This window comes from Rattus rattus, chromosome 10 (genome assembly GCF_011064425.1).
Source record: "Rattus rattus isolate New Zealand chromosome 10, Rrattus_CSIRO_v1, whole genome shotgun sequence".
Lineage (NCBI taxonomy): Eukaryota > Metazoa > Chordata > Mammalia > Rodentia > Muridae > Rattus > Rattus rattus.
In genome coordinates, this window is record NC_046163.1 from 20,463,839 (window position 1) to 20,476,583 (window position 12,745).

The 12,745-nt window shown below is 36.0% G+C and overlaps 1 protein-coding gene across 1 annotated transcript in view; it reads left to right on the plus strand.

The window, feature by feature from the left end:
* Positions 1–10,922: 10,922 nt before the first annotated feature.
* Positions 10,923–12,745, plus strand: part of LOC116911124 (potassium channel subfamily T member 2-like) — a 30,739-nt gene continuing 28,916 nt past the window's right edge. The window contains exon 1 of the mRNA XM_032914971.1: positions 10,923–11,012. Coding sequence (XP_032770862.1) covers positions 10,952–11,012 — 61 coding nt within the window. The 5' untranslated portion in view covers positions 10,923–10,951. The remainder of the gene's footprint in view (positions 11,013–12,745) is intronic.

The window sequence follows — 12,745 nt, forward strand, 5'->3', positions numbered from 1 at the left end:
GTCCCTGTAGCTTGAAATATTCTCTTTTGGGGCTTAATCAACCACAACCAGTGGTTTGCTTTTTTGCCAGAGCTGCTTCAGTGTGGCCATGGCCACATCATAAGCAAAGAATATAGATCTCTAGCACCTTTGTCTCTGAATTTATTATTTTTTCTTTTCTCCCTTCCTTCCTTTGTTTTCCATTTTGTTCTGTTCTGTTCTGTTCTGTTCTGTTCTGTTCTGTTCTGTTCTGTTCTTTTCTGTTCTGTTCTGTTCCGTTTCATTCCTTTCTGTTCCGTTCTGTTTTGTTCTGTCTTGGTGTTAATCAGTTACGTTTCCTTGACTATATACACAATGCATTGTAAGTCTTCCTTGTTGAATTCTCTAGAAGCAAATCTGATACAGAGTATGAGTTATAGGTTATCCTACAACGGTGTGACCAGACAGCATTGCCATTTGCAGCTGAGATGAGTCTGGAGTACCCAGGAACCAGAGATTGTCTCAATAATTTATATACATGTGTATATAAATATTATCTGAAAAATTCTACAAATACCCTTGGAAGTATGGTAATGAATCTTATAATCTGTTTAAATATGCTTTTCAATTGTAAAATGTGAGAGCACAAATCCTCACTAGTAGACCTCCAGGGAGCACTGGGCACTTACTAATGGAGGTGAATTCCAAGTTAGTTTGGAGTTTCCTGACAGTACTTGGAACTGACTCAGTCTTCTGCAAGAGCTATGTGTGTTTTTGTTTGTTTGTTTGTTTGTTTTTGAACATTTTAATTTTGTATTGGGTATTTTTAATTTACATTTCCCTTTCCTCACCCAACCACCCACCCCTTCCTGCCTCCCTGCCCTGACATTCTCCTATAAAGGAGGAGGATGTCCAGCCTCAGTAGTAACAAGGGCTTCTCCACCCTTTTGTGCCCAACAAAGTCATCCTCTGCTACATATGAAGCTGGAGCCATAGGTCTGTCCATGTGTTCTCTTGGGATGCTGCTTTAGTCCCTGGGAGCTCTGGTTGGTTGATAGTGTTGTTCTTATGGGGTTGCAAACCCCTTTAGCTCCTTCAATCCTTTCTCTCACTTCTCCAATTGGGACACCATTCTCATATACTCAAAAGATGCTCCAACATATGACAAGGACACATGCTTTACTATTTCCATAGCAGCATAATTTATAAATAGCCAGAAGCTAGAAAGAGCCCAGATGTCCTTCACCACAGTAATGGATACACAAAATGTGGTACATTTGCACAATGGAGTACTACTCAGCTATTAAAAATAATGCCTTCATGAAATTCATAGGCAAATGGATGGAACTAGAAAATATCATCATCCTGGGTGAGGTAACCCAATCCCAAAAATTATACATGGTATGCACTCACTGATAAGGGGATATTAGTCACAAAGCTCGGAATACCCAAGATACAATTCACATGACCCCATGATGCTCAAGAAGAAGGACGGCCAAAGTGCAGATGCTTCAGTCCTACTTAAAAGGGGGAACAAAAATATTCATAGGAGGAGCTATGGAGGCAAAGTTTGGAGCAGAGACTAAAGGAATAGACATTCAGAGCCTGCCCCACCCAGGGATCCAGCCCATATACTACAGCCATCAAACCGAGACAATATTGCTGATGGCAAGAAGTGCATGATGACAGGAGTCTGATATAGCTGACTTCTGATAGACTCTGCCAGAAAATGACAAATACAGAGGAGGATGCTTGGAGCCGTGTGCTCTAAACCCTTAAACCATTATTCTAGTAACCCCCTTTCCCCTTTGAACCTTTATTTTGTAAATCGGAAAATATCCTGTTTGAGTCTTTTTCTATCATCCAAAACTGTTGAACCCTTACTGTTTGGTTTATACTCAAATTCCTGTGGGTGCTGAAGATTTCATTTATGAGCTTATATAAAAGTTTTGTTTTATAAAGTACTCTGCAGTGCTATCTTATCCTTTATTTTTTTTACGTATTAGAAATTTTTATTTGTAAAAAGACGGGCAGAGTGAAAAAAAAAGGTCTAAACTTGTACTAAGGTTGGACATCATCACAGATTAAACCAAACAAAATAAACAAGCATCCAACAGAACAAAATATCAGAAGACATGAGAGCGAAGCATCAACAAATCCTCCCATGGACCTAGCAACTTCCAGTCAACTCCAGGGTTAGAGTTCAGATCTATTGGAGAAGTTGGGGAGCTGTGTGTCAATGTAGGAATATTTTAAAGGAAAAGGAGATGCTTTGGGTAGGCAGCGAGAAAGACAACTCTTGGGAAAAACAAAACAAGGGTTTCTTTTATGCAGGAAAAAAAAAAGAATGCCAGATGCATCCATATCTAGGCCTGTGCAGAGAGTGGAATGTAAGCAACAGACTGAAAGGCATCAGGAAGAAAGAAAAGTCAACTTAGAGAATTGTATTAGCAAATGATTTGGTAACTAACGCCTTCATTTTCTGAAATACAATACTGAGAAAACGTTCCAAAGAAGGGACTCCATGGAGCAAGTATCTGTTCTCATCTATAAGCTCGTACTGAGGCACCTCACAGTTACCTAACATCCATTCGAGAAGCTACAACTCCTATGAGGCCATGTCACACAGAGAAGTCCTACAGCTACAGAAGCCTGAGACAGTTAGGGCTCCAGTACTGTACCACACTGTATAATATGATCACAAGTCCCAATGGACTTGTGTGCAGTCATTGGACCAGGGTTTTTCTTTCTCACATTCATAGAAAGGAGGTTTTTGACCCACCCGAGGGACTGTTCAAAGTAAGCAAATGCATTTCTTTGCCTTAAAACTTAGTTCTTGCAATAACTTCCTCAGATTCCCTCGCAGATGTCATTGCTATGCTGTTTTTTTCTTTCTTTCTTACTTTAAAAAATACAGCTTAACAGATGTGCATGTTTCCTGGAATAATTTATTTGCTTTTAAATGCTTTTGAACTTTATTGACCTGGATAGAAGCTGATGTTCTCTGTTAAACTTGCCTTCTTCCTTCAACATCGTGCTACAAAATGCTTCTTTTTTTTTCTTTTTTTTTTTTTTTGTCACATGTAGCCACAAGCATTCATCTCTATTCTAACTTTGCATTGTATGATTGTGTTACCACTTCCCCATTTCAATGTCTGGATATTTAAGTCCATTTGTCTTATTCTTATCAATCAGTGCCTGTTAGAACATCATGTTCCCATATCGAAGTACTGTGTTGAGGTTTCCCTCTGTCACTTTACTGGGATTCAAATGGTTAGGCTGTAAAAATTAGTAGGCACCAGGTTGCTTGCAAGAATGATTTCACTAACACATTCTTCATTGACAAGTTGTAAGACCTCTTTTGTTGGTGTGTGTGTGTGTTGTGTGTGTGTGTGTGTGTGTGTGTGTGTCTGTTTGTGAAATGAAGTGCCAAGAAAAAAGTCACACTTATATTAATATTCTACAAAGGTGGTAAATGAGTAGAGCTTTGTAAATGTAGAGCGTTTGAAACGTGGCAGACCAAGAGCCAAAATGGTCTTGAACTCTCTTTAGTCACCTAAAGACCATTCATTTTCTACCTCCGTGCCTGTCTGGCATAACACCTTTCAACGATCAGGTAAAATTTTTGGAATTGCTTATCAAACAGATCACAAACATCCCCCTACCTGGAGACTAGTAATATAATCTGGTAACATCTAAAACTTCCAGCAGAATTTCCCTGATTTCCTGGAACGTGCCTATCTGCAGTCTTGACTGATACATTCGGTGAATGCAGTGATTTATCATTGGGTGATAGCTTTAATTATGTGCCTCATTTATCTCACTTAACTGCTTTCACAGTGGAACAGTCATTCAGGCAACTTGAGTCTGTGTTCACAGGACATAGTTCATTCCCATTCGGATAAGGGTAAGCTATCTTCCTCCCTTGGAGATGAGAGCTGTGTTTGGTGTCAAAGGTTATTTACCTCAGGCCCATATGGATAGATTCTTTGTTACTTCATTATAATAGTCTTGCTTGCATTTCTTCCTAAATTTCCCACTCATTTAGTTACTTCGCTGGGAAGTAACATTTTATATTTTTACTTGTGCTTGATATTTTAAATTATTTGTTACAATTATTTACATATTATTTTAACTCCTAGCTATTTTTCTCTTTCTGAACAGAAGTCTATTTAGAAAATGTTTAAAGTAGAAGAAACCCTTATCATGAATGTACCAGATAGAAAATGGATTCCCAATAAAATGGAATTTTAGAGCAACAAAAGTCTAACCGGCCACAAAACAGAAATATCACCACTGACACTTTGAAACACATTTTAGAAGATGTTCTCCATCAAAAGCATTGAGTCCTCCCCTGTGACTACTAGGCAAGAAGGCAGGATGAAATCCTGTCATCTCTGCCTTGTTTTCTTTTTAACTCTTTACTCTTGTGTAGTTCATGTTGTGTTACGCTTTAAATCCAGACTTTAAACATTTTTTTCTTTACTTTTGACAGTATAATATGATGACGTCCTTTCTATCTTCCCTTTCCTAATACAACTTGCTCAGTCTGCATACCATTTCTTGTCTGCAGGTTTGCAGGGCCAACCATTTGGTACTGGATAAGCAATGGTGTGCTCTTCTCTGGTGAAGACTATTTCTCCTGTTCCCAAGCTTCCTTCGTTTCCTGTAGTTGTTTGTGTAGTCTTGAGAATTTCTCACGTTCACTTTAGCATGTGTATCATTGCTGTCTTTGTTTAGCTTGTGCTTAGTCAGATATGTCGGTAAGACTTTGTGGGTCTGTATCTTCCGAAACAATGTTTGCTCTCTTCCCTTCGCTGAAGTCAGAGATTGAATCATTGGACTAAACCTTTGCTCCTGAGTTGTCTGCAGTCGTAGCCCCTCCTGCTTCTCCAAGCAGAAGCTGTCGATGAGGATGAACTGCACTATGGAACAGAAATAGCCATCTGAAAACACTGATTCCCCAAATGATGAGGCACTCTTTGGGATACCTACCAGAGCCAGAACCAGTACAGTTTTTAAGGGGACTATTCCTAGACCACAACTGATTAATTATATTTGCTTTGTGACCCTTGATCTAATTCTTCTTGTATTTAAAACGTAAAGCTCTTTTTCAGACCTAAGTTTATTTGGGGCCATTGGACCTCAAGCCCCTCCAACCAGTGTAAACACATTGAATAAGCTTCTCTTTACTTTTCACCATTACCAATCTCCTTAATTGACATAATGGTTGCAGGTGGCTGAGCTAAGCATAGTAGGGCAGCTGGAGCCTGGGCTGTTATCCTAAAACTCCAGTTATAGTTCGGGAATTGGAATTTATTTATTTATCTATCCATCTATTTATATTTATTTACATATTTATTTTTATTTTATTGTATAAATATATTTTAAACCTCAAATCTGGATTTTCCTATGAATATCACACAGAAAACACAGAACAAAATTTTGCTGTAAATTTCCAATACTGGGAATTACCTGCAAGAGACCCATGCCTTGTGGCAGCTGCTCCCTATCTTGAGAGGATGTCACACTGTTGTTCTGGGACAAGATCAAATTGATTATTGATATTCCAGGGAAATCTGTGTTGCAATTTGAGTTAGAAATTATGTGAGCTTCCATCCTTTTATCTCTTCATACTTTTGAACATGCCAGTTGAGGAGGCATGATGTCTTAAGATTTTAAGATTTACAAAATATATCTTAGGACCTACTTCTCGATTCTCCACCTTTTGTTTGCCATGTTAGAGCAAGTCAAATTGGAGTTGTTAAAATGTCAATATTTTGATTAAAATGGAGAAGTTCACAGGGTAAGTCCATCAAATGAAGTCTGCAAAGAGTGACATGTCAAACAGAAGTATCATGTGATTGATTTGTGATGTTTTGGCTATGGAAAGTACACATTTAAGGACCGGCAAGTAATGCAAGAAATCTACGCTTTTAAGTGTTGCCTACCAGACACGGATGTTAAAATCAAGTGGAGCTCTTGGTCATCCATCGAACCATGTATATATTAGAAGACATTTAATGACTGAGAAGCAACTCAGAATTTCTTCCTTTAATACAACACCTTAAAAGTATTGGAATCCACATAAATCGATTTGACTGAATGTACTTTAGCACAAAGCAAAAGCAGTAGATATTTAGTAGAAACTGTACCATGAATCTAAACTTTTATCTTTTCCTGTGATAGCAGTATGTGTTAAGATGTTTTCTTGTGATTCAGCAAGGTGAAAACAACATTAGCCACTCCTGGCAGAAAATGACTAACATTCGACAACACTCCACAGTGCACTGGGTACAATGTTTTACATACAGACTTTAAGATGCAAATGAATTATGGGGTAGAACTTCAATCCTTAACCTTTATCTGAGCATCTTCTCCCAGCATCTTTTGTTGTTTTTGGTTTATCTCTTCTTATAAAAGACACTCATCATACTGGATTAAGGGTCCTTTCTAGTCCATAATCATTTTAGGTTAATTTGACCAACTACTTCTGCAGCAATTCTATTCCCAGATAAGCCCACCTTTAAAGTATTGGGAGCAGGGTGATCAATGTATCTTTTTTGGCAGAGGCAGGGCAATTTAATTCTGAAACATGTTTATTGAAAGAATAGAGGTAAATATAGACTACTGAAGTCGATTTGTAAAGGTGACATTTTCATAACATAAATTGAAGTCAGTATTTTCTATGATGATCAGAGAGAGAATATTGTGGTACATCAAGATATTGCACATTTGCTTCTCCTCAGATAGAGACCAGGTGTGGTGTTATAATAGTTCAACAACAAAACAACCGACATCAATGAAAAGTTCTTAGAATAGGTTGCTGCCCTGGGAGCTATGGACATCATCATGACACCCAGAGATTAACTTTGTACACAAAATCCATTTTAAGTAAGTTGACAGAGGGACTAAAGTGAATCTATAGAACCTGTCTCTTTCAACCTAAGTATCCAGAGAGTTGTTCCAAGGTATTTGATTGTCAGGAGTATGATATGGACTACACACCAATATTGTGTGAACAGCAGCAGAATGCCAAGCAATAACACCAAGTAGCATCAGGTACACACAGAGGCAGAATCCTCTTTGATACTGAGGTTTAACTGACTTGAGATCTATAGAAACATGTCTGATATGGTATTCTGAATAGATTTCAAGGCATCACCATTGAAAGTAGCAAAATGCTATTGTTTTTTTTCTTTATATGGAAATGTAATCTGTTATTTTTCCTAGTGTTGTAAATATCTGTTCTCCTCTTTTTGCCTAAGTGATAGTTGAAGAGATCTTCAATAATATGAATTTCTGTAGATGAAGGTACTCCCTCCCACAAATTTCTTTTGTGTCCTTTTTATTTTACACATGAATTTACAATTTACTTTTGATAACTGTTTATTTTCTTTTGAGCATAGTAGTATATGTCTTATCCAAACAAATTTTTGTAAAAATGGTCTTTTATAAAATATACTATGTAATTGAACGGAATATTGCTTGTTGCCACTCTACTACAAATAAGTTATTTTACTACCCACAAATAGCAAGTATATTTACTTGACAAAAATTTGTTTACAAAGCTTCACTTTTTTTTGAAAAGAAAGTAGCAAAATAATGTTTCTGCATTGATATCCTAGATCTACATTAGTTTTCGTGTTGTTAGTATAAGACCTGATTTAAAACTATTAAATATGAATATAAAGATGAAAGCAAGGAATTTTCAATTTAGCAACCTCTGTGTGAGTTTTATACAAAATTCAAGTACTACAGCTGTAGGATAAGAGAAAAATGAAAAAAAAAAAAAAACAAGTGCTAAATTAACACAGGCCATTACCATTGGGGAAGATATACAATCCTGCTCTTCCCCCAGCTCTATAGTAATTCCACATTTTTGGAAAATAGAAGCCACAGGAGAATTTCTAATTGAACTTCTACATTATTTTAAAGAGGATAACAAAACAAAAATAATAATATGTACAGAAAGACATCCCCTAAACCACCATTTCAGAACACACTAAATTAAAACCAAATTTCCCTGATAGCCAAGATGACTGCATATAGAGATATTAGACTATTCATGGATAAAATAATTCACCCAGTCAGCCAGTCTAAAGGGAGCAACAATGAACCATAACTTTGTCTGATTAAACGTAGGTTTAATAATAATAATCAATATCCATCCGTTTCTGATAGGACCTTCGATAGAATTTGAATATTGATTGCAAGCCTTGTAGGGTCATCAGTAGAATTACTTGAAGCTAGTTGGTACTGACTCTTAAATGAAAAGCACATCAAATTTTCTGACTTAATTTTACACAAAAGTAATTGTCAACCTTATAACTCCAAAACCAGAAAATGGAAATAGAAATTATAGAGAATATTTCCAGTTGAAAGGATTTTTTGGTAAAAACCCAAATAATAAACATAAACACAATTGTCCTTTACTACAATTATATCTATTCAAAGAAAACAATACATATCATCCATTAACCTAAAATGTTCCAATAGAAGGCCAACTAATAAAAATTGTCATGTGTTAGGACAAATATAGAAAAAAAAACCTAGTCTACATTTATTTTTTGATATGGACATGTAATAAAAAAGACATTTTGAGAAATGATGTGTTCTTATTTGCCCTTGTGCATTATTTAAAACGTGATTTTCTGAGGAAATTAAATTCAGATAAGCAAGTTAGAGGGAAGGTCAAAAGAGACATAGGCTCACAGGAAGGGAGGGAGGGGGGAGGGGGAGAAAGAGGGAGGGAAGAGGGGTGCAAAGCAGGCAGGAAGGAGCAAAGGCAACTTTATACCAGGAGAAGGAATTACTTTATCATATTTTTAATTAGCAGAATTCATGAAATGAATATTGTAATGGTCATCTCTGAATTTTACTTTATCCCAGAGTCTTTAAAACTGTAAATTTTTGGGGAAATTCCAAAGGTTTATCCTAACTCCATTACTTTCCTTTTGACCCTGCAGTAGTTGTCATGTGATTAATAAAGAAAACGTTATTGTGTTTTTGTGTATTTCTTTTTTCTTCTCTTTTCACTTTGATCCTTCTTCTTACACTCCCCCCTCTTTTTTTGTTTGTTTTCCTCTTCTTCCACTTTCTTTTCCTCTTCCTCTCTTGCCAGCCTCACTGAAGGAAAAAGGAACAAATCTCTTACCTCACCCTCCAAGTGTCTTATGTTTTTCCCTGTATCTAAGTCAACAAATCCAAAGTATTACTTTCATTTTTTTTTCAGGCTCATCAACCTTAAAACCCATTCATATAAATTTATATTTCAATAGTGGACATGTTTTACAGTATAATATTAGCCCAGGAAGATCAATAGATTAATTAAGAGGTTTGTTCCACTTAATTTCATAATTTGATAAAAAAAAATTAGGAAGTCACACAATGAACAACTCACTCACATGTCAAACAGTCAGTACTAAGAAAAGGACGGAGTTGATGGCAAGTTGTCATTTCATCTTTGGAACATTTACATACGTTAAGGAACTCTGCATTACACAGTGATATTCATTTCTGGTTTAGTCATTCTGATTCATAATTTTCCTCTAGAATTAGCTCTGTTCAGACGTGTGTCTGGTAATAGTTTGTCTTATTTAAAAGATGTTTATTTAAATGATTGTGGCTGCCTTGTTCTTTAAGGGTGATCATTTTCGTGGCTCTTTAACCGTCGATAGAGGTTAAAGCTCTGTGTGTCTCATAACGTTGCTCAGGTGACATGCTTCCATACTCCAGATTACTTTGTTTACTTGATCTCATTTTATTAAAAAAAATGTTCGTCAACTCCTACTCATTTCAGACTCCAGCTACCATTTGAAGAATGGATGGACCTTCTTATAAATTTGATAATTCTAGGAAGTAAATCAGAATGGCCTTTCCTAAATTACTTGCATAATAGCCATGTGTCCTCTCAAATTTTGTTTTGTATCCATAACAACTTTTAACTCTTTAAGCTCAGTATCAGTGTTACAGTCCCTTTGTTTCAATTGAGCTGACTTTTCATTTGATCAAGGAAGGAAACAGAGCCAGTGAAAGACTTTGAATACATAAATTGGGCTTTGGGCCTGCTTGCCTTGAATGAGCATTTGTGAGAGTGTAATTCTGTCAGGAAGTGACCATGCACATGGGCCTACAGACACCATGAGCTTCCAAAGGCATTACAATTATGATCCATTTTGGAGAATAGCAAGTAAATATAAACTGGATTTTTGATCCCATACCTCCTTTCATGTGTAAAGTGAAGAAAAGGATAGTGATAAATACTTAAAAAAACTGTTCACAGAAATAATTTCAGATAAGAGAGAAAAATTAAGGAATGTCTAGTTTTTCAATTATATAAAGTTTTCTTTATTATGAACACAATTCTTTTATTGAGCAGAGTTTTGGTTTTTTTCTTAAGTACTTCTGAGTCCTAAATGTACAGAATAGAGAGCTTGTGGAATCATCCAGCAGCGCAGTATTCTTTGTAACACATAGCATACTCTGTCACTTTTTTTCTTCTCCCTGATTGTTTCCCCCACATATATCTTTTATAACCAAGCAATAAAATGAGCTGGTAAATATATTAAGATCATGAGACTACATATTCAAATGGTTATTATGTTAGGATAATCTTGAGAAAATTTTTATAGTGTAAGCATCGAAATTCTGACTTAACTGTTTTTTGGAATCTAAACATATGAGTGTGTGTGAAACTGAGACAAGCGTTAACTCTTGACAAGTCACTCTGTATAGCATGATATTTGAACTATCTTTAGGATTAGGAAGCAGGGGCTTTTTTTCTGAAATAACACTAGTGTATTTTAATCAACTCTCCTTTTATACTAAATAATTCACTCCAAACATAGGATGCATTGACTCAAATATTTTTACTTTTATTTAGCTGAGGAACTGCAAAGCCACTTTTATTTACTTTGATAAAATAATGACACATTTAACTTACATAAATTTGGTTTATTTTTCTGTTTTTAGGGTCCAAGTCGAATTCTACATGAATGAAAACACATTTAAAGAGAGATTGAAGTTGTTTTTCATAAAAAACCAGCGATCAAGTAAGTTACCCCTGTCACTGTTTTGTTCTTTGCATAGAAATCTCCCTCAAAATTCCAGCTGTGAAATATTTCACAAAACCATAGTCTGCATAACAGAATACAATGGGGAGAATATTTAGTGGGTATTAAATGTAAAACAGAACAAAACAAAACAAAAAACCAGTACTTTTCGTGTCTCTTTCATATTTTAAGTCTAAATCTCATAAGAACAATTAGAGGCTTGTGTATCCTCTAAGTTCTGAAAAATATTAAACAAAGTAGTTTCAGGAAAGCACAAGTTTAATTTCTGTACTCAGGACGATGAGGCAGAAGGAATAGAAGGTAGAGGTCATGTAACCGTAAACATGGCATCATGCATGGAGAAGAGGCTCAGAAGTCTTAGGTCTCCATGCTTAGCTGTTGGCAGTTATTGTATGTGGGGCATAGAGAAGTCATTTTGTTCAATGGTGTAGTCACTGGATAACGCTTGTATTCCAGTAAATAACCCTTGACCCATACTCAGGTTGGTAACCCCAGTTAATCTCTGTTGTTTTGGAAACGAAAAAGGATGTGAAAATAGGAGGGGACCTTGTTGAAAAGCAGAAGTGGTTAGTCATGAGTGGGAGAGGGAACGAGAGGATAATCAAGGTGAAAATGATGACAATACATTATATGCTTTCATAAAACAACATTTTAAAAAACATCTGGTGCTGTTAACAAAGAGAATTTGAGGGTAGCTTAGAAAAACAGAGGAACTACCAAGCAACCCTGGATTATAGAGTAAAGAATTGTCTCAAAAACTTCCCCTAAATGATAACAATGTCAACAATAACACTGGCAATTAAATTGAAGCTTTTAAATGTGAGGGTTGTGAAAACCATCATTGTTTTTCCATGTTTCCTAGTCAGTCCTGATGATAATAAATATTAAGTAGAGGTTGAAATATAAGGATAGGTGTTGCTTTTTCTAAAAAGATATTATATTAGCGAGTATAGGGTGAATGTCAAGCTTAACAGCCTGAAGATTCTTATTAAGAAATTGGGAACCACTGAAGACACGGAAAATACCATTGGGACCACAGCTGATTCCTGATGAGTTTGAAGTATGTGTGATACTTGCTACTTTATATAATCTTATATGGTTTTAGACCATTTATAATAACATGATTTTTGCTTTCAATATAAGTAACAGAAAAACATACATTCTGTGGTCAAAGAGTTGGGGCTGTGAATTTTAACATCTGGATGTGTTTGCATTGCTCTAAATTGAATTGTCATCAGGTAGCCTTCATAAAGAGAATCCTGGTTTGGGAGAACACATCCACATATTGCATATAGGAGATACATCACGAGGTAGCTCATATTGGTGAGATATTCTCAGAGGTAGACCAGCTTCAGCATTAAAGTTGAGAAGGTCAATGCCTTCCAAACTGTATTCACATGGGAACCCCATCAATAGATACTACCTAAAGGGGATTAAGTTATCTTCATGACGATGCTATTAATCACAGTGGTAGGCCAATCATTGAATACTCGCTTGACTACAGAGGAGACCCATATCTATGAAACTGTAAGTTATATGATTAAATAATCCCTTTTAACCTTCTGGTGTTTTGCTTCACAGTGTTTTATTGTGATGAAAGAGATTAAATTAGAGCAGCAGGTAACCTACAACATCCCTGAGGACTTCAATATGGAAACTGAGAAATGATTGTACAATTAAGAAATTACTGTTACAGAATGCTATAAATACGC